This window comes from Suricata suricatta, chromosome 5 (genome assembly GCF_006229205.1).
Source record: "Suricata suricatta isolate VVHF042 chromosome 5, meerkat_22Aug2017_6uvM2_HiC, whole genome shotgun sequence".
NCBI lineage: Eukaryota > Metazoa > Chordata > Mammalia > Carnivora > Herpestidae > Suricata > Suricata suricatta.
Window position 1 is genome coordinate 131,354,954 of NC_043704.1, and position 26,467 is coordinate 131,381,420.

Here is a 26,467-nt window from a genome sequence, read left to right on the forward strand (position 1 = left end):
GACTATTTTGAGCAAATATTATTACAAAGTGATTATTTATAGCCAAGAAATCCAATTAAAATCATTGGGATATAATCCTTTTCACACCAACTTTTCACTTAAATACATAACACTTATTTATGCTAAATAGTAACATACAAGTTGGAATACTATGTAAATTAATGCCAAATAAAAGACCCATTTGATGGACTTTTAGAGATGTGTCTGCTGATATAGTATCAAGAGAGGACAATGTCATGCGTTACATCCCTGGGTCACCGAGTGACTGGATGCAGAATTGCCAGGCCCAACCTGGGAACTTCCTTCAGTAACTCTTAGGAGCTTTGCTTATGCTGTTTTCTTAAGATGGAGTAACATCTCCCAAGAAAATTCTTTAAGGCCCAGTTCAAACCCTCTTCTAAATGGAAGTCTTTCTGACTCTGCAAGTCCAAAGTAGCTGTTTTTCCTGCAATACTCTCACTCATGTTACCTTTCATAACCGTTAGTTGTTTACATCTATAAGGGAACATGTCCTAACCCTATGGACCAATTCTCATTCTCTGCCCACAGTAATTAAAAAATGTATCTGTTGAATTGCATCTTGCTAAAATAGATCCAGAAGGGTCTAGTCAGATTACGTGGTCTAGCCTCTTCACTCTACAGTTCAAGAAAAGGAGTCGCCCACTAAATACAGCAGGCTGTGATGCAAGTGGAACGTGGGTTCTCTGCTTCCCTCATGTGGCTGCCACCGCATTAGTGCTGCTAGAAATCTAATCCCTGACCTAGTAGATAGAGTTCTCGTTTTGCTAGGTGAAAAGGACTGGTCGGATACCCTTGTCGCTTTACAGTGGCGCATAATACTGACATAATAAAAGCAACACTGGCTGAGACTGGTATTTATGGAAGGAAGCCAAGACAGTTTTTTAAAAGATAAAAATAATATATGTACAGGGTCCTGGCCAGTCTTCCCAAATCAAGCAAGATCTACTGGTCAGATCCATGTGACAGTCTAGAGGTCTAAATAAGTGAATGTGCTTTACCAAGTGAGGAACTCATTCATCGAGAGTTCTTAGAACTTCTGGCTCAGAGTAAGAGCAGTTTATACTGAGAGGATCTCTCAAATATCAGGAACAATCACCACAAATCCAGCTATCTTTATGGAGTTGCAAAGTGTGACTTTAAAAGTGATTTTACTACATATCAGTATGTAAATTGCACAGGAAGAACAAAGTAATAAAGGTCTTCCTTCCCTGGCTCATTTATCGTCTCAGGCACGTTCCTCCCACTCCTGGCTCTAGTCTTACTGGTCTCCTTATAGTTCCATACATAGTCTTAGCTCTTTTTTCACTTTGGAGTGTGTGTTTGCCGTCCCCATCTGGAGGGGACATATCTTCCCTGTGTTCTATGTATGGCTGATTCCTTCTCCTCCATTAGTTCTCACCTGAAATGGTATCTCCTCAGAGAGGGCCTTTTGACCAACCCACATAAATTAGGTCTTCACTCAGTCCAGATTCTTCTTCCTCTTTTATTCAAATGACACCCTATTTGTATCCTTTATAATACATGACAAGTTGAGTACTTTCTTATTCTCTGGTGTATTATGATAAAGGCCACATCTTTTATCTATATCTAAATATCTATATGTATCTTTATTGACCAGGAGCTAAACAATGCCTGTGGAATTCTAGATAGTACACAATAAAGACTGATTTGTTGAATCAATGAATTCAAAATATTTTTATAAAACAAATTCAAAATTATTAAGGGCCCCTAGGCAACCCTTAACAAGTTTTGAGAAACACAATCCTACATTATGAATGTCTGAACACAATAAATAACAAACCTCAAATACTGGTTTAATAAAGATTTCCAGATTACTCCTTTATATTTTTGATAGCCACCAGCTTGCTTCAGAAGTAAAATTTAAGATTTTTTCAATGCTAGTCTATGTTGAAAAAGTATATTTCTGATTAAATGTGAAAATATACCTGATTAATCACTAATTCCTAAATATCAATGAAAACAAACACCCTACTGGTTGTAATATAATGATAAAAAAAAAGAATAACACAGCTCAGATACAAAGGAAAAAAAACACCTGGGGTGGGGGACATTAACAGAGGAAACACAAAAACAAATGATTCTCAAAGAATGGCAGTTTTCAGGGAAAAGCTCCAACTTTTCAGGGGGGAAAAAGATAAAGAAAGCAGTAATGGCATTCTTTCTACAACAGAAAATCAGATTAAAAACTAATACTGGAAAATCTGAGCAGAGCCTCTGATGGGAACATCATGAAAAGTAAATAAATAGATAATGTGCGTTCTCTTCAAAGAGTCAGTATATGTGGTTTTTAGGTTCTTTTTGGCTCAGAGGAAAAAAAAATACAATGCCATTACTGTAATGCACATTTTCCAACATCGTCACTTGACTGGTAGTGAGGCCTAGATCCATTCACCATTTTTCGATTCTGACAGATGACATTTTACCAAAGTCATTTGATATTTTTAAAAAGTTACATCTTCTGTGGGGATTTTTGGAATTAAAAAAGTAAACATCTATTATGTGCATCAAATCTGAAATCTGAATAGACTTTTTGTAATTTGAAAGAGCAAAATTTAATATAACTCCAAATAAAAGCCAAAACAGAATTGGCCAAGCATAAAAACATTGTACACTATATTTTTATAGTATGTTTCTGTGTACAAAAGAATGACTATGAAATTAAATTGTCTTATTTCTAGCAATTTTCTTTCATAAACAACAACAGTCACTGCTAAAAGGGTTGCTTGCAAACTTACCAGAAATATTTTTGGGAGAATATTCTAGTCTTCAAAACAAACAGTAGCTGTCAAATTCTTACTGCATAATCTAAAATGTTAATCCATGTACTGTATTTCATTTGTAATAAGTCTTTGTGATAAGGTTAACACTTCGGCACACAACACAAATAAGAGAGTACCGAAAAATGAAAATTACTTTGCTTATGTTTCTGTATTAGAATTTTATTTGCTAAAGGGTAAAAACAGATTTGCAAAATTCACAGTTAACTTAAAACAATAGTTTTAAACCTTTTATTCCTAGCCCTTACTGCCTTCAGGAAGGAGAGAGCATCTGGTTACGTAAGGAACACAATATGTTCACATCTTCTATGACTTTTGTTTCTAATTGGGTTTTTAATTTTTTTTTTTTTTTGAATTTGAACAACTAGTTAGAACAATGTTTTTTAATCACTTCATATTTTTCAGACTGCCCTCCTTCTATCCCTCTACTGCACTTAGTGGATTGTTTTTGGAAATCTGCTCAGTGGTTCTAATATGATAAAGACAAGAAAATGGGAACGAGGATCATGGTCTGAAGAGCGAAGCGCAGGAACTGTATTTATGGTGAACAGCGTATAGGAGGCTATAAACAGCCATTTGACATCCAGCCTCTATCTTGTATACATTGAAGAAAATTTCAAATAGTGCTACGTCTACTTATTTACCTGGCAGTTTCATTTACTACAGATGCAAATTACATGTCTATTATAAATTAAATAGTGTTTATGACAAGTGCTGGTAAATAGGATTCTACAATTTTTAAAACTATAGCTCCTGTGTGGAAAGGTGGCTGAAAGACCTGGGTTCAATTATTGGCTCTGCCACTGACTAGCTTTATGAAATGATTCTCTTCACCTTGATCCTCAGTTTGGTCATCAACAGAAACAGGAGCTGGATTATATCTCCAGGTTCTGTGCATTTCTGAAATTCTGACAGTCTTAGTGAGGTTCTCGACTAGATTCTTTGTTACGTCTTTTTTGTTCCATAACATATGAAAGGTTGTAATAGGGTTTTCAAACAATTCTGACACAGATAATCACGGAACTAGATGCCCTTTAGGTTCAAGTTGTAGAGTTCATTCACCATCAGGATATAAATGACAGCTGACAAAAATACAACTGGTGATAACTTTCATGGAATGTGGGCATGAGTTCTGGAAATATGCTGGATGAGGGAGATCCACCTAGATTAGAGTCAGTATAGCATACCAGAGAGGCTTAGCAATGGAGTCAGAATTCAATTCTACCATTTTCTTCTTCTTCTTTTTTTAAGTTTATTTATTTATCTTGAGAGAGACAGAGACAAAATGAACGCACACAAGAGCAAGGGAAGGGCAGGAAAGAGAGAGAATCCCAAGCAGGCTTTATGCTGTCAGCACACAGCCGACTGGACTCTGGTCTGACATCATGACCTAAGCCTAAATCAAAAGTCAGACGCTTAACTGACTGAACTACCCAGGAGCCCCTACCATTATTTTCATTAAGAAAACCAACCATTGCAGGACACAAAGCTACATGCCAAAAAGTGTGCAGGATCATAAGAAGGAATAAGGGCTCCAACAGATAAGAGCTAAAATATAAGGTGCTCACAGGGACACAACAAGGAAAACATATCCTATCTGAGCCTGACAACAGCTTCCTGGAGGAGGCAGGAGGTAGGCTGGGACTCTCAGGAGGGGATGGATACACGCAAGGGTCATGGAGCCATCTGAGCTAGCTTGAAAGCTTACACGTTTTTGCCTTTGGGAAAGCCACATAACCTTAATCTGTCTGCACTGAAAAAGAGTGAAGAAAGATAACCTGTTTTGCCTACCTCATAGCTTGTTCTAAGGACCACATTAAGTACACTGAAGTGCTTGGGAACCAGGAAGGAGTGTGATCCTATTATTACAGTGTACGGCCCCATTATTTCAGTCTGTTCAAATGAGAAATCTTTTCACAGTAAAGCCTATATCTGATATAAAACAATTAAAGCTCAGTGTCTCATCCTCTAGTTTCAGGGTCTGTTCTCAATTGAGCAACCTCCACTGGGACTTAGGAAGAGCAGCAGGACAAAGCGCTTTCCTGAAGCTGGCAGTGAATTTGGGGGCTCAGAGTTCCTCGTCTATTTTTATTTTATTGGGTCTGTCAGCAGCACTTAACACTGCCATCACAAGGAACCGGGCTATGGGAAAATGTACTTTTCATGCCTCAAATCTCCTCCTCCTCCTCCTAGTCTGCTTCACAGATACTCGTGTGTTTACATATTTATTCTGATCTACTTGCATTGGGAATGATTCTAGTATTTTTAAGTGTTTCATTGTTACTAATAAACAGAAAAAAATTAAGCACTCTGACATCTGGATTTTTAGCAGATATGGGCAGCGTACTAGTAGCATTATCTTTTCCTCTTTTTCTTCCCCCTCAGTGTAAATGGTCTCCTATATTACTTTATAATTGACATTATTACACTGAAAACTCTGTCCACTTGTGGATTTCTGTGCTACATATAAAGTTTGCTATGGTGTGTGTGAGTGTGTGTGTGTTTCATTTGAACCTTTGTAGCACTGGATTGGATCTTTACTTTTTTTTAAGTTTATTTATTTATTTTGAAAGAGGGGCAGTGAGAGAGGGAGACAGAATCCCAAGCAGGCTCTGTACTGTCAGTGCAGAGCCCAACACAAGGCTCAAACTCATGAACCATGAGATCATTACCAGAGCTGAAATCAAGAGTTGGACACTGGGGGCGCCTGGGTGGCTCAGTCAGTTGAGAGTCTGGCTTCAGCTCAGGTCATGATCTTGAGGTTCATGGGTTTGAGCCCTGCATCAGGCTCTGTGCTGACAGCTAGCTCAGAGCCTGGAGCCTGTCTTCCGATTCTGTGTCTCCCTCTCTCTCTGACCCTCCCCTGCTCATGCTGTCCCTCTCTCTCTCTCTCTCTCTCTCTCTCTCTCTCTCCCCCAAAAATTAAAAAAAAAAAAATTAAAAAAAAAAAGAGTTGGACACTTAACTGACTGAGCCACCCAGGTTCCCCCTGGATTGCTTACAGACCTTATTAGATCATTATAAGTCAGTGCTTTGTGGACATAGGAGGTCTGGCTGGGTGGGTCATTAGATACAATTTAATTTAATCCCTAAAGAGAAGGCCAGGACAGTAAGCACATATTTCCCCAAATGACAGGAATAGCTGTTGACAGAGTCAAGATTTGACCCAAGGTCCTGATTCCTAATTCAGTCTCCTTGCTCCTTAACTAAAACTATCACCCTGCTGGGTTAGCCATGTGAAAACCCCTTACTACTATGCAGCTGGCTTTATCTCTCCTGTAGATACACTCATTCTATAAACTTGTTCTGAGCAGCCTTTTAAACATGACTCCTTCCTCCTGACCAATTTCTTCTATCTCAGAAATACCAATTTAAGGTCCTACATTTTGGTGCATTATCTTGATAATGTTTTTACTTAGTAAGACTCTGAATGTACAAGTGGGGAATGGAATACTTATGCTTTTTTTTTTTTGGAGACTTATGCTATTATTCTCCTAATTCTTAGAGAGAATATAATTTTTAATACTCATAGTATTGGCTTCATTATACTCATATTGTGTATATTTACCTTTGAGAAAAAAACTTCTATTAAAATCACAGATTCCACTAATAATATGGACTGATTTATTATACAGAATTCTGCAACAAGAAGACTGGATGATTCATAGCAAGGTTGGCCATATTTAGCTAAGGGAAAATGACCAAGATCAATAGGTTTAGATAACATATTCACTTCTCCCTTCAGTAAGACCGCATAAATCATATAAGCAGAGAATTCAAATAGTTATTTTAGCAGATTTTCCCCCACTCTGTATGATTCTAAGAATTCCTAATTTTATAGACCAAAACTCACATACCTCATTGATCAGCAACCTCATTCTTTATTCCTTTTATAGATATTTCATAATTATGGGTATTTCTATAGAAAAATACATAAAATATGGAAATTTTGATTTTATAGTTAGACTCCTGAGTGTTACCAGAAAAAAATATATATACATATACATATATATATATATGTATAAGATATATATATCTTAAGTTTATCAGAGAAATGATGGGTTATATTTCTGACACTTAATGAAATTTTGCATCGGAGAAATTATGTAAAATTGCATATTTTTGTAGCAAATGGACATAGGCACAAGGAAATAAAATCTTTTAAATTTATCAAAGAATAAATAGAGGTCGTACTCAAATGTTGAAGTCAACAGCCCAGGAAAAAGCAGAAATCCTTTAGAATTAAAATTTACGTTAAATTGGAGGCCCAAGTCGATCAGACAGAGCTTTGGCAATGGATCCACAGACAGACTGACTCAAAGACAGTTAGACAACTGCCAACATGACTGTTGGGAATTCTGCCAAAGAGCCAAAGGCTGGGATTACCACCCAACGCCTGGCATCCTCGTACTCGTGTTTGAAGCGCTCTCTCTGATACTTCATCCAATATTTTTGTTTGGCTCAAAAGCATCAAGGATTCACAGATTTTTTTAGATCATTAAATGTTCTTATTTTCAAGAAATATAACATTAGTTGTAAAAGAGCACACTTTTTCTCTGAAGTGTAAAGAAAATTTTGGTGGCTTGCTTTAAGTTCAAATAGATAAATCAGCATTAAAGTCTGTTTAAGTCTTTATTTTATTAGGTTACTCTTCACCCACAAAATAAAAAATATATATTCATAATATGAAATGATTTCATTGTATCATAAACTCTTACAAAAACGATCCTTCTTCTAGCTCCCTGAGGCTCTATCTCAGTCCCTGTGAGGACTACCAATGACAATGAAGTGTGGCTATCAGGAGTATAAGAAGTAGTTGCTCAACTATTTCTTTAGTTATAAGGAAGGAGAAGGGCAGAACAACCTTCTGAGGGACAAGAGATATGTGTTCCAGTTTCCCAGGGCAACGTCCACTTAATTTACCTGCTAAGTTGCTCGTCAGTGAGATACGTGAGTTTTGTCTACAATTCCAGACAAATTAGACAAATTCTCCATTAGGAATTCTTGGAGCTGTGTTGAGAAACCAATTTTTCACCCAACTTAAAATTGGGCATACTCTATTTGGAAAGCTTACCTTTGGATCTCGAAGGAACAGAGCCTTAAGAATCAGTGAGTGTACATCTCCAATTAGTGGGTAATGCATCAGAAGGCCAAGACAGGTCTGGTAGTTACTAGAGATCACTAAATAGGAGGGAAAAAAAAAATCAGAAGCAATACCGTTGAAGATGTTTGCATTACTTGAGAGTAAAAAAAGTAACAACTTAGATGCAAAGAAAGCAAACCAATAACTCAATTAATTTGATAAAAGGAAATGGGGAAAAGGGATCTTTACCAAACGGCCTTTGAAGCAGCACACTGTACTGTTAACTGCAATCTAATAACTAGTACTCCTCCTGCGGGGGTGTTGGAAGAAGAGCCTCAGACATAGAGATGTGTACATTTGCAATATAAATAAACTCTTAGAAGCATGCATATTTATTGCCATTTATATGTCTGTGTTTAAATGTCTCTAGTTTTACTGCTTAAAAATTAGTAACAAAAATCTTATGAATGGGAAAGAACCAGTTTAAAATTCTCATAAAATAATATTTACCTTAATTATGCTTCATGAGTTACATACGTTATATTTTTTCTTTTATATACAAATATTACATAATTTGAAGCTTAAAAAAAATCCAATTTCTTCCAATTATTTTTCTAAAGGTAACGAGAAATTTAGGTAGAGTATCCATGCAGCATTTCTTGGAGGAAAAAATGTCAAAACCTTCATAGAGAAGCCTAACTGTGTTGCTTAGACTGTCATTTAATTTTTTTTCCCCAAATCAACCTAATTATGGGTGCAATTATTAAACACATCTTTTCAGGCAGGTCTATGTACACTACTTCATTTCTTGGCAATCCATCTGCCACCGCTGTCACAGTCGTGCCCATTAATGATGCTTGTTTGGTAAGCCATACTGCCTGCCTCCGCAGCATTGATTGTGAAGAAACTTTACAGTTACAACTTCCTGTTGTTACAACTGAATCCTTTTCATTAATCAGAATGAGCAGTTGAAAACTATTCCATAGGGAAACTGTGATTCTATAGAAACAACATAAATCACAAAATAAACAATTGTTTGTGATCAGAAATACCCTTGATTCTTAGATTTTTTTTTCTTCTTTTGTTGGAAGCACCATTTTTTTTGCAACAGCTTCTCACCCCCTCCCCCTTCCCAGGAACATTATGGGGAAAGGAGACAGGACTGGGCAAAATGAATAATTATTATCCATGTAAGGAACCACTTTATCATCTTCATTTCCGTTGCTGATCTGACAGCTTGTAATTTCGTACATCTGCTTTCATTTGTAAAGCACTCACTTATCCTACCCTTTCTATATCTGCTCAGACTACTCTCTCCTTATTCGCTCATTTTGTCATATTCACATTCAGTTACCTGTTATCCTTTTTTCTCTAGAATTCAAAAAGCTAGTTGAATGAGAACAGTATAACACTTCCATGTACAGTTTTCTGTGAGATCTAACAAATAAATAAAACTTAGGTAATCAATTCATTTTAGAGCTCATACTTACCCAAATACTATAATGATTATATACTAGTATATAATGACCCAGGAAGAATTCTTATATATTTTGTAAGAGAGGCAGGAGGGTTTTGTGGAAATGGTTCAGGACTCAGAGATGTGGGTTTGAATTCTGAGACACCATATGAACCTTTTATAAAGTTGCCTGAAGGTTCAAGTACATAATGTGTATGGCTGATTTATAGCAGCTGCTCAAAACCTGTTGAGGGAAACCTCTCTGAGCTTAAATTCAGTCATTTGGAATATAACTTCCTGATTTAAAAAAAAATTACCTGCCTGCTTTATTCAATCTAATAGTTATTTGTTGAGTGCTTAATCCATGACCAGCCCCATGTTGGGTGGGGATGCAGAAATAAACAAAACAGTCCTTACTCTGAGGAAAATAAAGTGAAGAAGGGCAGACGTGTATCAAGAAGCAGTTATTACTATGACTACTGCTAAGATGACAAATTACTGAAGGCTGAGACCAGGCCCTATGCCAACAACTTTCCCTACATTATTTCATTTAATTTCTATGACAATCTTATTATAAGGGTATAATTACTGTCCTTGTTTTGAATATGAGAAAACTAATACTTTAAAAGGTTGAGTAAATTTGCGCAAATCACACAGTGATTTGGTCGTGGTGCAAGATTTGAAATTCAGAAATCTAGCTACAGGGTCTGTGCTCTAATACATGGCTTTGTTTTGATAAGGCAGTTGTTTTAAAAATCAGATGCCATAATGAGGGGCACCTGGGTGGCTCAGTTGGTTAAGCATCTGACTCTGGCTCAGGTCATGATCTCCCCGCTCATGAGTGAGCCCTGCATCGGGCTCTGTGCTGACAGCTCAGGGCCTGGAGCCTGCTTCGGATTCTGCCCCTCCCTTGCTCATGCGCTCGTGCTCTCTCTCTCGCTCTCTCTCGCTCTCTCTCTCTCTCTCAAAAATAAGTAAACATTAAAAAAATAAAAAAATAAAATATAAAAATCAGATGTCATAATGAATGCCAACAGTCACTGCAATGCAAAAAGTCAATTAGTATTATTGCCCTTGTGCAGGAGTTTTAAGCAGCCTGGATGGTCAGCACATCCCAGGCTCTAGAAGGGGCTGATATAGATAGGTATTTTTTTGGAGGGACAAGGGCAAAAATCCTGTTATTACAACTTGAAAGAACTTCTGAAGCTGTCAGAAGCGTAAAACATGCAAGAGAAGCCAACTAATGTGTTAATAACATTCTACTTGCAGAGTGAAAGAAGGCGCTAAATTCTTTCTCTCATTGCTCCCTTTCATCCACCCAGTCTCTGAATGTGATGAACATTTCCTGAGCATCTACTGTATCCTGGATACACAGACTGTGCTGGGCACCAGCACTAGGGGTTTACTGGCAACTGAACCTGGGCTCTGGAGGGCAGCAGAACGGCGCCTGAAACACCGCTGGGGGGCGCTCACCTCAGCAGCACGAGGACTAAAACAGGAAGACACAGAGGGTCAGCCTGGTCCCTGTGCAAGGATGACACACAAATTTGTGAAGCGAAATACCGCTACAGGTGTTCAAGACATGTCACCTCCAAATATGCCCCTTTGGTATACTGATTATTTTGAGCAATAAATAGAGACTTGAAAAACAACAAACGCAGGGCGAGGCTTTCTTTTAACTCCCCTTATCTGCCTAAAGATAAATCCTCCAAAAGGAAGTCAACTGTCATCAAAATCCACAGGACAAACTTTGTCACAAATTCACACCTCTCATCTATTCTTCTATGGGTCTATCGTCTCTCCTAAAAATCATTTATTGTCCTCTAGGAGATCTACATCCTCTGCCCCTTTCTTTATTAAGACAGCATTTAATCCTAAATTCTAAAGCTGTATCTTTGAGGGTTGTTCAATATTCCCTGAGTACGATACACAAGTGAGATACACATTTTTATATATGTCAGTATGTGTTAATTATATAAATTATTAAAATAAAAATACTAAAATATAATTACATAATCAACACATTGATATATATAATTATATAATAAGATAGATGTAAACTTTTCTCATTAATCTGTTTTTTTGTTAAACAATCTAGTAGGAAACCTAAATGAGTGTAGGTAAAGTTTTACCTCCTCTATAGTCCAGTGTCTTCAGATAATACTATCTCCAATTTATCAATGAAAATTTGTACGTTAAGAGCACTTTTCATTTGCAATTGCATACGCGAAGTACTAAGTCCCTGTTGAATTACTGTGGTGAATTCAGAGTAGGCAAGAGAGAAGAACACAAGCAGTTTAAAAACAAAACGGCAGGGATCCGACAGAGTAGAATTTAGTTCTGGTCCTCACGGCAGATTGCTGCTGAAGGTGGGGAAGTCCTCTGCAGGGCTGTTCCTTCTCCAGGGCTTAGTCTATCAGAGCAGGGCAGTGACGCAGGAAGACAAGTCAAAAGGCTGATGTTTGGTGTCTCCCTGCATTTGAAATCAAGTACGTATACGCTTTCAAAACAAAGTACGGAAGCGACACACTCTGAAGAGCTTATTCAGAGATGATGAAGACAAAGGTAAGTGGTACCTAGGAAAACATACTGGATTTGTAATCAGATGATCTAAGAGTCTAGATTAGATCTATATCAGAACGCTGGCTGATTACATGTGTGACCTAGGCCAGGTGCTTAACTTCATGAACTTTGTTTCTCCCATTTATAAAACAGATAATGATGCTTATGCTAAGTGCAGAGGTCCTTAAGGGTGGCACTGATACAAGATAGTGTGTTTCCCATCCTGCTTAATTCTTGCTGAATGGCGCTCTCTGCATGAAGCAGAGCTGACTTCTCTGTCTCTACCTTTACATGGCACATGGACGGGCGCCTGGGTGGCTCAGTAGGTTAAACATCCGGGTTTGGCTCAGGTCATGATCTCATGGTTGGTGGGCTCGAGTCCTGCATCAGGCTCTGTGCTGACAGCTCAGAGCTTGGAGTCTGCTTCAGATTCTGTGTCTCCCTTACTCTCTGACCCTCCCGTGCTCGCACTGTCTTTCTCTGTCTCTCAAAACAAACAAACAAACAAACAAACAAATAAAAAAACATTTAAAAAAAGGCACATGGCTGTTCTGGGACGTGTCTAAGGAAGCTGGTTTAAACAGTTTCTACAGTAATAACAAACAAAAAATAATGACATCAGTAAAGATAATCAGACGACGTTATTGTTTTGAGAAAGCTTAAAGCAATACGGTTAAATAACTTACATATAATTCAAAGTTAAGTGTACCTACAATTCTAACACTTGCAAATAAAACACTCTCTTCAAATTACTTAATTTTATATTTAGATATACTTACTTCCTCAGGGTAACAAAATGGACTGGGAACAACTACCAAAGAACACAGAACTATATGCAGACTTCCTTTAATTTCTCTAAAATTAAAAAAAGTAATAGCCATCACTTATTAGGCATCTATAATGTGCCTGGCAACTTGCAATACATTATAAAGTACCCTAATCTGCACTGAGGAGCAGTCATCAAGTCCGCATTTTGGATGAGGAGACAGTAGTGCAGAGAGGATAAGCGACACCTCCAAGGCCACGGGGCTCCTGCACGCCAGAGACGGCGCTGAATGAACCACGGTCTGTGTAGCTGACAGCTTCATTCTCCACCACTGGACCTTACTGTCTGCTGCATTCCTAGCAGAAAATGCCATGACAGGGCCATCCGTGTACAGAAGTCAAGTTCAGACACAGGGCAGAGATGGCTTCTGAACGCCAACTATGTTGTGAGCCACAGAAAAGCCTCAAAGATACCCTGAAAAAAAGCCATCTGTATATAAGGGCAAGTATAGTAAATGTTTAGAAATAGGCATACATTTTGTAGTTACCTATAAAGAGGTATATAAACCAAACAATCATGGATTAAATGTAAAATAAAAATAATTAGCTAATAAGAGCAAAAAAGAAAACCTTAAGGCTTTAAAATAATTTATTCTACCTCTACACTGAAAACAAAGCCAATGTGTATTTACGTGTCTTGCAAGGTATCCAGCATGCAGAAGACATTCAATAAGTGTTATATGCTCTGAAAAAATATTTGTTGAAGACCTAATATATGGAGGAAAAAAATAATGATTTGCATTTGTTGTCTTCCACCACTTAAAACCCTTACTATTTTAACTTTCCCAGTTATAAAATGGCAATAAATAAAATCGGATTTCATATGGACCAGACACCAGATGGGGGAAGGGAGTGATCATATATAAAGATGATAAAACTGATTCTTTTCAGTCTTGGAGAAAGCCAAGTATCAAACAGAGTAATATCTATCCTTCTCCATACACAGCGACTGTCGCCTAGTGTTTCTGGCCCTCTGAAGACCGTGTCCTTCGGGTCTTCCGCCCTGGTGGCTGCTGTGACCACTGCCTCTCTTAGCGCCATCCGTCTCGGCAAAATCCACCCTTAAAACCAAAGACGGACACGCACTCTTCTGTAAACAATGGGATGGACAGTGTTTATTTCTCTAGATTTTGTGCAGAAATATGAGAATTTTAAATTAGATTTTTGGAAAGAGGAGAATCTCAAATTCAGAGTATCCTACTCTTTAGGAAAAAAATTGTATTTTTTATTTTTTTTTAAGAGTTTACTTTTAAGTAATCTCTACACCCACCGACCCACCGTGGGGCTCAAACTCACAACCCCGAGATCAAGAGTTGAATGCTCTACTGACTGAGGCAGCCACAGCACTCCTAGAAAAAGACTTTATAAAGTGTTCTTCTTGGGGCACCTGGGTGGCTCAGTCAGATGTCTGACTTCGGCCTAGGTCATGATCTCCGGGATCGTGAGTTTGCTTCTCATGTGGGGCTCTGTGTTGACAACTCAGAACGTGGAGCGTGCTTTGGATTCTGTCTCCCTCTCTCTGCTCCTCCCCCACTTTCCCTCAAAAATAAACAATTAAAAAATAAAAAGTGCTCTTCCTTTTGCTTCACTTTATAAGGATTTTTTTTTTTTTAAGAGAGAGAGAGTGTGTGTGAGCTGGGAAGGGGCAGAGAGAGAATTCCAGGCAGGCTCCACGCTGTCAGCTCAGAGCTCAATCCGTGGGGCTCGAATCCACAAACGGATCATGAGCTGAGCTGAAACCAATAGCCATACATACGTTCAACTGAGCTACCCAGGTGCTCCAAGCTTAATACACTTTAAACAAAATTTATTTTAATCAAACAACAGAAGAGATCTCTACTCCAGAATATGTATGTTTAAACATACAGTGCTGTCAAATGAAAGGTAGTACGCAAACAAGTATGTGGGTAGAGAACTGCTAGTGGTAGGGTGAGTACAGTATGACACGCTGTACAGTTCAGCTGTGATAACATTTGCCGCTGGTTACAGCTGAGTTAACCACAATTACGGTATAACGTCACGCGGGTGGGGAGACAAGGAATGCATTTGTGACGTAGGGCTGGCCGGGGGTCGGCTTTCAGTGCCAAGGATGAGTTAAAGCTTCATTTTCTTGAATGAGAAACTGGTAGACAACATTTAAAGTAAGAGTAACATCAGCATTTTTTTTTTAACAATATGAAAGGTAAATTTTTGGTCAGCTAAAAAGCGCATGCGCCTAGGGATTCAGACCAAGTGTTCATTTTGGAACCGGCCTTATAGAATAATTTGACTTTTTAAACTTTGTACATGTATAACTTCCATAAAAATCAGAACTCCGTTTAAAACTTCCACAGAGAGGGGCACCTGGGTGACTCAATTGAGCCACCAACTCTTGATTTCTGCTCAGGTCATGATCCCAGGGCTGTGGAATCCAGCCCTACATCGGGCTCCATGCTGGGCATGAAGCCTGCTTGGGATTCTCTCTTTTCCTCTCTCTCTGCTCCTTCCCTGCTCTCTCTGTCTCTCTTCCTCTCTCTAAAATAATAAAAAATAATATATAATGAACTTTTCCAATTTAGAGGCTCATGTTTAATAAGTCTGATTTCTAGTTTCCCCTCTTAATTTTGGTCCAAATGAAGAAAAACCATAGGTCCAGTTTTTAATCAAGTATTTGTTTGTTACTCTGAATAAGATAGATAGATAATAGGTATGTTTTACTTCATCGCTTCTTGCTTTTTAATTCCTTAATCAGAAATACAGATCTGTCAATAGAAATGGTTGAGGCACAGAAGGTATTTGAGAAGTGTTGACAATGTCTCTTTTGTTGGCCTTCATGTATTCACTAGCATTTATTAAATACCTGTTTTGTTCCATACATTAAGTGTTATAGACATGACAAGAAATAAGATAGGATCTCAACTTTCTCTTGATAGTGTGGCGGAAGACAAGCATAAGACTGACGCAACACAGGATGGGGCTGGTAACAGAGGACACGTGCAGGGCTGGAGCAGCTCCTAGGGTGGAGCTCAAAGGCAGAGGGAGCCAGCCGGCACTTGGAAGCGCACAGAGGCAGGACCCGAGTGGCCCAATGGCGGAGTGCTGAAGGGAAATGGAGACACGAAGCAGGTGGCGGTCTTGCCTGTACAGAGGGGCCGAGGTTCAGATTTCACTCTGTGTACGTTTCCATCGCTGAAGGACTGAAGTAATGTAATCACATTTGGTTTTAGAAAGACTGATGCCAGCAGAGAGTGATCAGTGGATGGAGGGTGAGCTCAAGTTCCTGGTAATACTACGGAGGGGAGAAGGTGAATACTCAAAGTAGGAAAGGGGCAGACGAATACAGTGGGCAGAAATTGCTGGAAAAATGCAATTTTTGTATGCAATTGTGAGTGCGCTCTTTGTACGTGATTAAATTCGGGGAATGTGTGCATATGACAAACGGAAAAGCAGACAATAAGAAATTATCAAGAAAAATGTTAATGAATTTACATAATAAGGTTACTTAAAAAATACAGTGGTTTTAATTATTTTTTCCCCCACAGCCTCTTTTCTTTCCTGGGGTTTAAAACTGTCTCCTTTTCCATTTGCTGTGTCATATATTTATTTAATGCGAGTTTTAAACTTAAACACTCTCCCAGTTGTATATATCCATTTTCAAAACTTCAAAACAATTTTTTAGGTATTTCTGTTGATTTATTTTCTTTTATTTTTTGAAGGACATTTAACAGGAGCTCTCTGGTCTGCCCCTTCATCCTGGGGAGGCCTTTACCTCTTACAAGTGCTGTATCCTTATTTCCCAGAGTACTTCGCTTCTTCTTTCTCTCTTTATAGCCTCATTTTGGTGGAGCACACCCTCTAAAAGCTTTGTGCACAGGACATCAATTTGTTTGAAAGCTTCTCTGTTTGAAAGACTTTATTTTGACACTTAACTGTTATGCGAGGTACAGAATTCCAGGCTGTTGATACTTTTCCTTCAGAAAATTGGGAGCCCTCCAGAGTGTTTTGTCTTCCAGTGAGCAAGTCTCACACCATTAACTCACGTTCTTCTGTGTGACCAGGTTCTCTTCTCCACCCAACCCTCATCCAAATCCATAGTAATGTGCTCTCACTTGTATGTGTTTTCATATATAATGGGCCTTTTCGATTTAGAAACTCATGTTTTTCTGTTCAGTTGGAAGTTTCTCTTTAATTGATTCACTGATGATTTTCTTCCTTCCGTTTTTTGGTTTATCCTGTGTTTGTTATATCTTTCTTTTCTCTTTCTCTTTCCCTTTCTCTATAAAAAGAAATCTCATTATCTAGATGTTGGGTCTCCTGGCCTGGTCCTTTAATTTTCTTTCTTATTTTCTAAATCTATTTTATGTGTTACTTTTTTGGGATACTTTTTCAATTTTATATTCCAACTACCTTATTTTCCTATTTTAACTTTATTTTTTAAATTAAAAAAAATGTTTATTTATTTTTGAGACAGAGAGAGACAGCATGAGCGGGGAGGGACAGAGAGAGAGGGAGACACAGAATCGGAAGCAGGCTCCAGGTTCTGAGCTATCAGCACAGAGCCCGACCTGGGGCTCGAACCCCCAAATGTGAGATCATGACCTGAGCCAAAACCGGAGGCTTAACCAACTGAGCCACCCAGGCGCCCCGATATTTTAACTTTCAATTACACTTTTTCGCTTGAATTATGTTTTTCCTAACACTGTGAGATGTTTCCTTCTCCCTGTGTAGTCTCTATGTACTCAAAGTTGTTGTTACTCCTGGTTTCTTGTTTCTTTTCTTTTTTAAAATTTTTCTCTTTTTTTTATGTTTATTTATTCTTGAGACCGAGAGACAGAGTGTGAATAAGGGAGGGGCAGAGAGAGAGGAGACACAGAATCTGAAACAGGCTCTAGACTCTGACCTGTCAGCACAGAACCTGATGCGGGCGGGGCTCAAACCCAAAAACCGTGAGGTCATGACCTGAGCCGAAGTCAGACACTTAACCGATTGAGCCACCCAGGCGCCCCTCGACTGCTTGTTTCAATCTCTGCTTTCATTTTGATGCTTCCCTTAAATGTTCGGTGATTTCTGGTTCTGTGCTCATGTCTCAGAGTGAGGTTGTACAAAAGATAACTTGAAGCTGTCTGTGCATCCGTGGGAAGGTCTGTTAACTCTAGGGTTTACACAGGTCATTCTTGGGTAATCCCTTAGCCTAGATTTTTAGGCTTTTCTTGGGCTGACTGGACTTCTCCAAAGAAGAATCCCACAAACTTCTTATAGAGGGAGACAGTCTGGTTTTAGTGTTTTGGGAACACTAAAGACGACAGACAATACTGCTGGGCTCCATGCTTACTGAAATTCCCCGAGTCCCTAGTCCAGAGATCCTCCATTTTACCACCTCCAGGTTAGAGATCTGAGTATATAACAGCTTATTTTTTTTAATAACAGCTTCTTAAATAGACTTTCAATCGGTTCTTGTTTTTTAGACCTAAAGAAAAAATAATTTTTTTGTCATTTTTTTTTTCCTTTATACTTTATCATCAAGTTGGTTTCCATATAAACCAAGTGCTCAACCCCACATATATTTATTTATTTAGACAGAGAGGGAGAGAGGAGAGAGGGTGCATGAGCAAGCCTGAGTCTGTGAGGAGCAGAGAGAGAGAGAGAGAGACAATGAATGGATCCCAAGCAGGCTCCATGCTGTCAGCACAGAGTCCAACTTGGGGCATGATCTCACACTTCATGAGATCATGATCTGAGCTGAAATCAAGAGTCAGATGCTTAACTGACTGAGCCACCTAGGAGCCCCTTGTTTTTTGTTTTTGTTTTTTTTTTTTTAGTCTTAACCTTTTCCTTCCTCTACCAGTTTTCAGAGATACCTAGCACTGCCATTTTCTATACTTCTAGGAATTTTATGGATTATTTCTTGGCTTTCCCCATGATCAATTTTGTATTGAGCCTTTCTGGATCTGTCAGTTATCATCCAGCCATCTGGTTTCCTGCTTCCCAAATCTCTGTAATCTCCTTCCTAATTCTCTGTGTCCCATGGATTTATGTTATTTTAATGGGGTTTGAAGAGCAACAGGGGTAAATACAGAGATGAATATAACATCCTATATCTGATGATCCTATAGCTTTAATTATTTCTTTAATGATATTTCTACTCAGCTGCTGGGCAGGTGAATTGATGGGAAAGAAGAATCTAGGTGAGGAGGCAACTGAGGGGGTAAAGCTAAGAAGAAGGTTAAGTGAGAAAGCTGGGGAAGTCAGAGGTCAGGAAGCCCAAGATCACCATGTCCTTTACTCTAATCATCAGGCAGAATGGCTCTAGTCAACTTGCAGGTCTGGTTACATTATATTTTGACAAGAACAGATAGACATGGAATCTTGAGTATATCTGGGTAAGATTCCAGTGATGCATATAATTTTGCTGGCTTTTGCCCATTGAAGTTTTCTTAAGAGTTCCTGAATCCATCTGTTATTTTGCTTTCTAGGGCAATGGGAAAATGTGGGATGGGAGTAAGAACATGAAAAGGCAAGATTATAATACTAGGAGAGAAGACGACTTCCTTTCCTTTATAAAGGCCAGAATAAGGTCTGAATGATGATTTTGAACATGAAATAGAACTTCACTAGGAAAATAATTATCCTTTCATTTCTCTATTCCTATAGTTGTATAAACTGAAGTTATTTTCAAGCAAAAAAACCTGATATTAAAAAGACAATGTGAGGGGCACCTGGGTGGCTCAGTTGGCTAAGCGTCTGACTTAGGCTCAGGTCACGATCTCACAGTTTGTGGGGTCGAGCCCCACATCGGGCTCTGTGCGGACAGACAGCTTGGAGCCTGGAGCCTGGAGCCTGCTTTGGATTCTGTGTCTCTCTCTCCTCTCCTCCCCTGCTCATGCTGTCTCTCGCTCTCTCAAAAATAAATAAATTATTAAAAAAATATATATATATAAAAGACAATGTGACCATATTAGAATGGTCAAAATTGAAAACAATGACATGAACACATGCTGGTGTCAATGTGGAGTAATGAGAACTTTCATTCACTGCTGGTGGTAATGAAAAGTGGTATAGCCATTTTATTTTATTATTTTTTTAATGTTTATTTATTTTTGAAGGAGAGAGAAAGAGTGCAAATGGGAGAGGAGCAGAGAGGGAGACACAGACTCTGAAACAGTCTCCGGGGTCTGAGAGGTCAGCACAGAGCCCAATGAGGGGCTCAAACCCATAAACCATGAGATCATGACCTGAGCTGAAGTCAGATGCTTAACCGACTGAGCCACCCAGGCACCCCTGGAATAGCCATTTAAGAAGATAAGTTAGCAATTATGTTGTGATTTTTCAGGTCTGATCACAGGTAATTACAGAGATAAGATAGTTAATTTTATGTATCAATTCAGCCTCTAGAATGCCCAGACAGCAGGTAAAACATTAGTTCTGGGTGTGTCTGTGAGTATGTATCTGGAAGAGATTAGCATTTGATTCTGTGGGCTGAGTGAAGAGATTTGCCCTCAAAAATAGTAGGCATCAGCCAATCCACAGCTGTCCCAAATGGAACAAAAAGGTGAAGAAAAGGTCAATTCTCCCTCTCCTCTTGAGCTAGAATGTCTATTTTCTCCTGCCCTTGGATATCAGAGCTCCTGATCCTCACGCCTTTAGACTTTGAGATTTCCATCATAGGACCCCTCGTTCTCAGTCCTGCAGATGAGACTGAATTACACCAACTGGCTTTCTTGGTTCTACAGCTTGTAGATGACTGATGGTGAGACTCCCAGGCCTCCATGACTGTGGAAGCCAGTTCCTATAATAAATTTCCTGATATATATCTGCATTTATATTCTCTGGAGAACTCTAATACAAAAACCCCTACCTCACAGAGGTAAATGGTCTACCCCACACGGGATGTGGTGCCAGTGTACTCTAGTCTCTGAAAGGAGATGTAGTCAAGCTCTTGGCCAACTTGGCCACCATTATCTTTCACATATTTATATTCCTAGCCCTGGTGCTTTCATTCCTAGGTTTCTTTATCTGAGCTCTAGGTCCTTTTCAGGTGCTTCTCCCATGACCTCTCATGGGGGTTGGAAGAACTCTTGAAGACATTTTTCTTCATTTGACTTAGTACCCATTTCTTTTCCACTCCAAGTCTTTCCACCTCAATCCCCCAACCCTGCTCCCCAAACCATGGCCATCTCAGGGTCCTTAAACTACCAGAATCTTTTGTTCAGGACTCCTTCAACAGTGAGATGACCCCACATATACGTTGTTCTATCTGACCCTCAACCAGTGTGACATTCCATGGGTGAAATGAGGCAGATGGAGTTGACATTTTCTCCAGTTTTTGACTCTTGCTAATACCACTACAGTGATTAAAGGCTTAACTCTTCCATTTTGGACTTGTTGCTCTAATTGTCTACTCTAACACCTAATAGCTCAGGTCTCCCTTCTGCCCAGCTCAGCTGAGTTCCTGATATTTAGCATACTATCCAGCAATCATGCTCCTTGATATTTATCCAAATGAAATGATAACTTACATCCACACAAAAACTTGCACACTAATATTTGTAGTGACCTTAGTCATAGTTGCCAAAACCTGGAAGAAACTAAGATGTCCTTTCATAGGTGAGCGTAAAAATAAACTGGTGCATTCAGACAATGGAATATTATTCAGAGCTAAAAAGAAATGAGCTATCAAGCCATAAATGGGTATTATTAAGTGAAAGAAGCTAATCTGAAAAGGCTATGTACTGTATGATTCCAACTACACGGTATTCAGGAAAAGGTAAAACTGTGAAGACAATAAAAGGATCAGTGGTTCAGGTTACAGGGGCTAGAGAGGTGAAGAGGCAGATCACAGAGGAGTTTTAGGGCAGGGAAACGATCAGATACTACTATAATGAAGATCAGATGTCACTATACATTTGTCCAAACTCATAGAAGCTATAACATCAAAAGTGAGTAGTACTTTAAACTAGGTACTGTAAGTGATAATGTTGTGTCACCAGGCTTTATTATGACAAATATACTACTGTGGTGAAAGGTGCTGACAGTGGGGAAGGCTGCTGTGTATGGGGGCGGCGGGAGTATCCGGGAATTCTGTCTTTTCCGCTTAATTTTGCTGTGAGCCTAAAATTTCTTTAAAAACTAAGGTCTACTGGGGCACCTGGGCGGCTCACTGGTTAAGCAGCCAACTCTTGATTTTGGTTCAGGTCATGATCTCTTGGTTTTTGAGTTCGAGCCCTACGTTGTTGGGCCCTGTGCTGGCAGCGTGGAACCTGCTCTGGAATCTCTCTCTCTCGCTCTCTCTTTCCCTCTCCCTCTTCTGCTAGCACGGTCTCTATTTCTCCCTAAATAAATAAATAAATAAATAACATTTAAAAAAGTCTATTGAAAAAAATCTAACCATAAAAAAATGTAGTACTATAATGTATCAGCCTACATTAGTGCAATTTTAGAAGATTTTTAAACTAAAATATAAAGTAATATAAATGGTATTTGCAATTCAAAGGGTTATATCAATATTCATATCTGAGATGGCCATAAATTGACAAATATATAATGTCTGAGTGAGAAGAGAGCCAGCAGTCAGGAAGTGCTTAAACAATCCTTTAAAAATAAGACCACCAATTTGTGTTTTGATAAAAAAGAAAAGAAAAGAAAGAAAAGAAAACGCTGTGACACATTACTATGTAATTTAAGACAGCCTTCGTTTCTTGGTCCCTGATGTTGGGTAAAGAAAAGACAAATACATTCAATTTGTAGTTGAAATAAACTGTATTTTGACATCAGTATAACATTGAACATGCTCTTAACAAGAAAATAGAGAAACGGAAATTCTGGGGTAGGGGAGATGGAAACACTGGCAGATAAACAGGGAATGGCTGAAGACTTAGCAGAGATCTACAATGAAATAAAAAGGAAAAGTTTTTAACTACCAAGATGACGCAATTGCCACACCAGGTCAGACCAAGAAACAGCTAAAGACTTCCTACAGAAAACCCAAGTAAATTACAGTATTGTGACATGTTTATGCTGGCTTAAAAACAAGGCAGGAAGCGGGTAGAACTACAAAGAAGGAAAGTTTTCCATTTACAAAGTATTCAGAGCAAAGGTAAATTAAAAGAGACAATCAACATTAAAGAGTTACTTTTTAGTTAGGAAAATCTACTGTTAAAAGAATTTGATTACAGTATTTTAGCCATTACTACAATTTATAAGACAAATAAGAGGTCTGGGACATTGTAAATTAGAGAAAATGTTTTTCTTTGGTGCTAATAAAAAAATTAAATCAATAAAAAAATAGATGTGAAAAATTTTAGATACTTAAAAAGTAGACAGTGCTTTCTTTTCAAAAGCCACAGTGAAAAGTGTGTTTTAAAAAATCTATTTGAGGGGCGCCTGGGTGACTCAGTCGGTTGAGCGTCTGACTTAGGCTTAGGTCATGATCTCATGGTTTGTGGGTTCGAGCCCCACGTCGGGCTCTGTGCTGACAGCTCAGAGCCTGGATCCTGCTTCAGATTCTGTGTCTCCCTCTCTCTCTGACTCTACCCTGCTCACGCTGTCTCTCTCTGTCTCTCAAAAATAAAATAAAATAAAATAAAATAAACAAACAAATAAATAAATAAATAATCTATTTGAGTTCATATTTAAGAGTTTCTTGGCACCTGTCTTCTCAGCAATTACTGCACACACATCCATGCCGCCATCCCACCCCAGGTCTCTAGGGCACCCTTTCATCTGAGATCACCCCATACACTGAGCACATGAAACATTTCAGGTGCTTTGAGGCTTAAGGAAGAATTGTAACACACGTGGTTCTGGTCCTGAAAAGCCAGAATCTACTTTCGAAGACAGGACTAACATGCAAGAAGGAACAACATAAGACAGAGTATAATTAAATGCTATGCTGAACTGTATTGATTAAAATCTTGCAGAAATGCAAAAGCGAGAGGTCAGTATGGGCTAGAATAATTGGTGAAGGTTTGGGAAAAAGTTGTCTTGCCCTAGGCCTGAAAACACGAGCACGATCTGGGTAGCTGGAGCCAGGGGAAGTAGGAACCACATGAGTGACTTTAATTCAGGACAGAATGAATTAGTAATAACAACAGTGTGATGAGAGTATGGGTATTAATAAACTATTATAGGAGCAATGGTTCATGATCAGATTTCCTTATCTCCTAACCTTTATTAACATATATAAACTTAATCCACATAATCCAGCAAAGAGTTAAAAAAGAAACACTCATGACACATAAGAAAGTAAACATTTTATGTTCTGATTAAAATGTTTGGGAATTATTCAGAAGTGGATACCATGTATTTCTAGTAGAGCAAAAGTTTCACTCAAAGAACAGCCAATTGACCCTATCATTTCAATGGTTAAATTTTAAAATCTATGTAAGTTCATATTGTTATTTTTCCCAATATGAAACTTTATTTGTACTTAATAAAATCAAGGTAGGACTTGAGGACTGGAAAAAGCGATGTGAGAACCAGCCTGCACTAGCCCCATGGTCTTGATCCGGCTTCCTAACTTCTAAACATGGAGGTTGGGCTGCATCTCTGAAGGCTTATAAAGAATGTGATGTTTATAGGAAATCTATTAAGCGGTTGAATGCTGTGCTGTTCTGACAAACTATTTCTAGAATGAATGAAGGCTTGGTTCAAGGGACTGAAAGAAAACGACAGGAAGGAGGCAGGACATTCAAATCCAAGGGCGCTGGATTAGTTGCTCGAGCTGCTGTAACCAAGGTAAACTGGAATAGTTCAAAACCAGGGACATTTGTTGTCAACCTGTTCTAAAGTACAGAAGTCTGAAATCCAGGTGTTGACGGGGCCACGTTCCCTCTCGAACCCGCAGGGAAGAATCTGTCCTTGTCACCTCGAGCTTCTAGGAGGCAAGGCTTGCTCCTTCACAGGCTCTGAGGGAAAATCTCGCTTTGCCTCTCACCTAGCTCGTGGTAACAGCTAAACACCCTTGTTCCCTGGCTTGTAGATGCATTATTCCGATCTGCGCCTCTGCAAATGGCATTATTCTCCCCCTGTGTCTTTACATCAACTTCCCTCTGTGCATGTCTGTGTCCAAATCTGCTTTTCCTTTTTCTTCTTTAAAATTTTCTTTCATGTTTATTTATTTTTGAGAGACACAGAGAGAGCATAAGTAGGGTAGGGGTGGAAAGACAGGGACACACAGACTCCAAAGCAGGCTTCAGGTTCTGAGCTCTCAGCACAGAGTCCAACATGGGGCTCGAACTCACGAACCATGAGATCATGAGCTGAGCCAAAGTCGGAAGCTTAACCAACAGGGCCACCCCGCCACCCCTAAATTTGCTTTTACTTCTAAGGACACGAGTCATATTGCATTACAGGCCTACCCTATTCCAATATGACCACATCTTAACTAATATCTGTAACAACCTATTTCAAAAAAGGCCATGTTCTGAGGTACTACAAGTTAGGACTTCAGTATGTCTTCAGGCCTCATTATCAGTGCTTGTAAAATCAGATTTTAGACCAGATGCAGTGAATCTCAACCATTTTTTAGGTTATATCCCTCTGACCCAGGGAAATGCACATGTTCACAATGTTTTGCACAGCATCAGGATGACCACAGGCCCTTGAAGTCCCACACTTGAATCCCTGGGAAGCTGCGGTCACTGGTCTTTTAGTTTCGCCAAGTGCACCATTCTTTGAGCTACAAATATATCACCTACAGCTCCAAAAGAATACATGCAAGGCCCAGAGCCTCAGGTAGTGATATTTATTTAGAATATTATCAACAAATGGGCTCGAAACCACTGAACATCACCACTGTAGATGCCCCAGGCAGGACATCATGATTCAGAATCCACTGAGACAATAAAAACTTGACACCAAAGTTCCATTTGGAACGCTGAGGCCTGCAAATTGTCCACCTTCCTCTTGTCCTTGACCCTGGCCTGAAACATAAGCTCATTTATTAGTACTGCCCTCCCACGCTTGCTTCCGATCTTACCATAAAACCTCCTTTTCCTCAAAAGTTCATGCCATGCGTCTCTGCCTCCATCATGCTCCTTCATCCCTGCCATCTATGCAGCATGATGACAGGCAAAGAGCAGGCACTCATAAATACTGGCTGAATGGTTGATTCTTTGATAAATGACTGAATAAAAGCTGTTTTCTTGGTCATTCTTCTGCATTTATTTGAGGCTTTTTTTTTTTAATTATTAAAAAGTTTTTTTTAAACATTTATTTATTTTTGAGAGACAGAGAGAGACAGATCATGAGCAGGGGAGGGACAGAGAGAGGGACACACAGAATCGGAAGCAGGCTCCAGGCCCTGAGCCCGACGTGGGTTCAAACCCAGGAACTGTGAGATCATGACCTGAGCAGAAGTCGGATGCTCAACTGACTGAGCCTCCCAGGCGCCCCTATTTGAAGATTTTAATGACTGGCTCACTGTGCTTCCTTCTCCACCTTTCCTACCGTGATTCTTGGTGAAGTGTCCGTAGAGGACCAAACAAAAATCCCACCTCCCTCACAATCTCTTGATCTCCTCAATGTCTTACTTACCTTCCCCTTACCTACTTTCAACTATCCTGGTCACACCCATAACTGCTCAATAGCCTCTCCTTTAACCACACCTCTGATGCTTTTTTTTTAAAGAATTTTTTTTTATGTTTCTTATTATTTTTGAGAGACAGAGAGAGACAGCGTGAGCAGGGGAGGGTCAGAGAGAGAGGGAGATACAGAATCTGAAGCAGGCTCCAGGCTCTGAGCTAG

The 26,467-nt window shown here is 39.2% G+C and overlaps 1 protein-coding gene and 1 long non-coding RNA gene across 3 annotated transcripts in view; one reads left to right on the forward strand and one right to left on the reverse strand.

The window, feature by feature from the left end:
* LOC115292312 overlaps positions 1 to 10,766 on the forward strand; it is a 40,746-nt gene extending 29,980 nt beyond the window's left edge. Inside the window, exon 5 of the long non-coding RNA XR_003908924.1 lies at positions 10,681 to 10,766. This is a non-coding gene — a long non-coding RNA (uncharacterized LOC115292312). The remainder of the gene's footprint in view (positions 1 to 10,680) is intronic.
* Positions 1 to 26,467, reverse strand: part of TBC1D5 (TBC1 domain family member 5) — a 486,227-nt gene that overhangs the window by 109,290 nt on the left and 350,470 nt on the right. For both annotated transcript variants that reach the window (XM_029940340.1, XM_029940339.1), the window contains one exon: positions 7,894 to 8,000. In XM_029940340.1, coding sequence (XP_029796200.1) covers positions 7,894 to 8,000 — 107 coding nt within the window. The remainder of the gene's footprint in view (positions 1 to 7,893; positions 8,001 to 26,467) is intronic.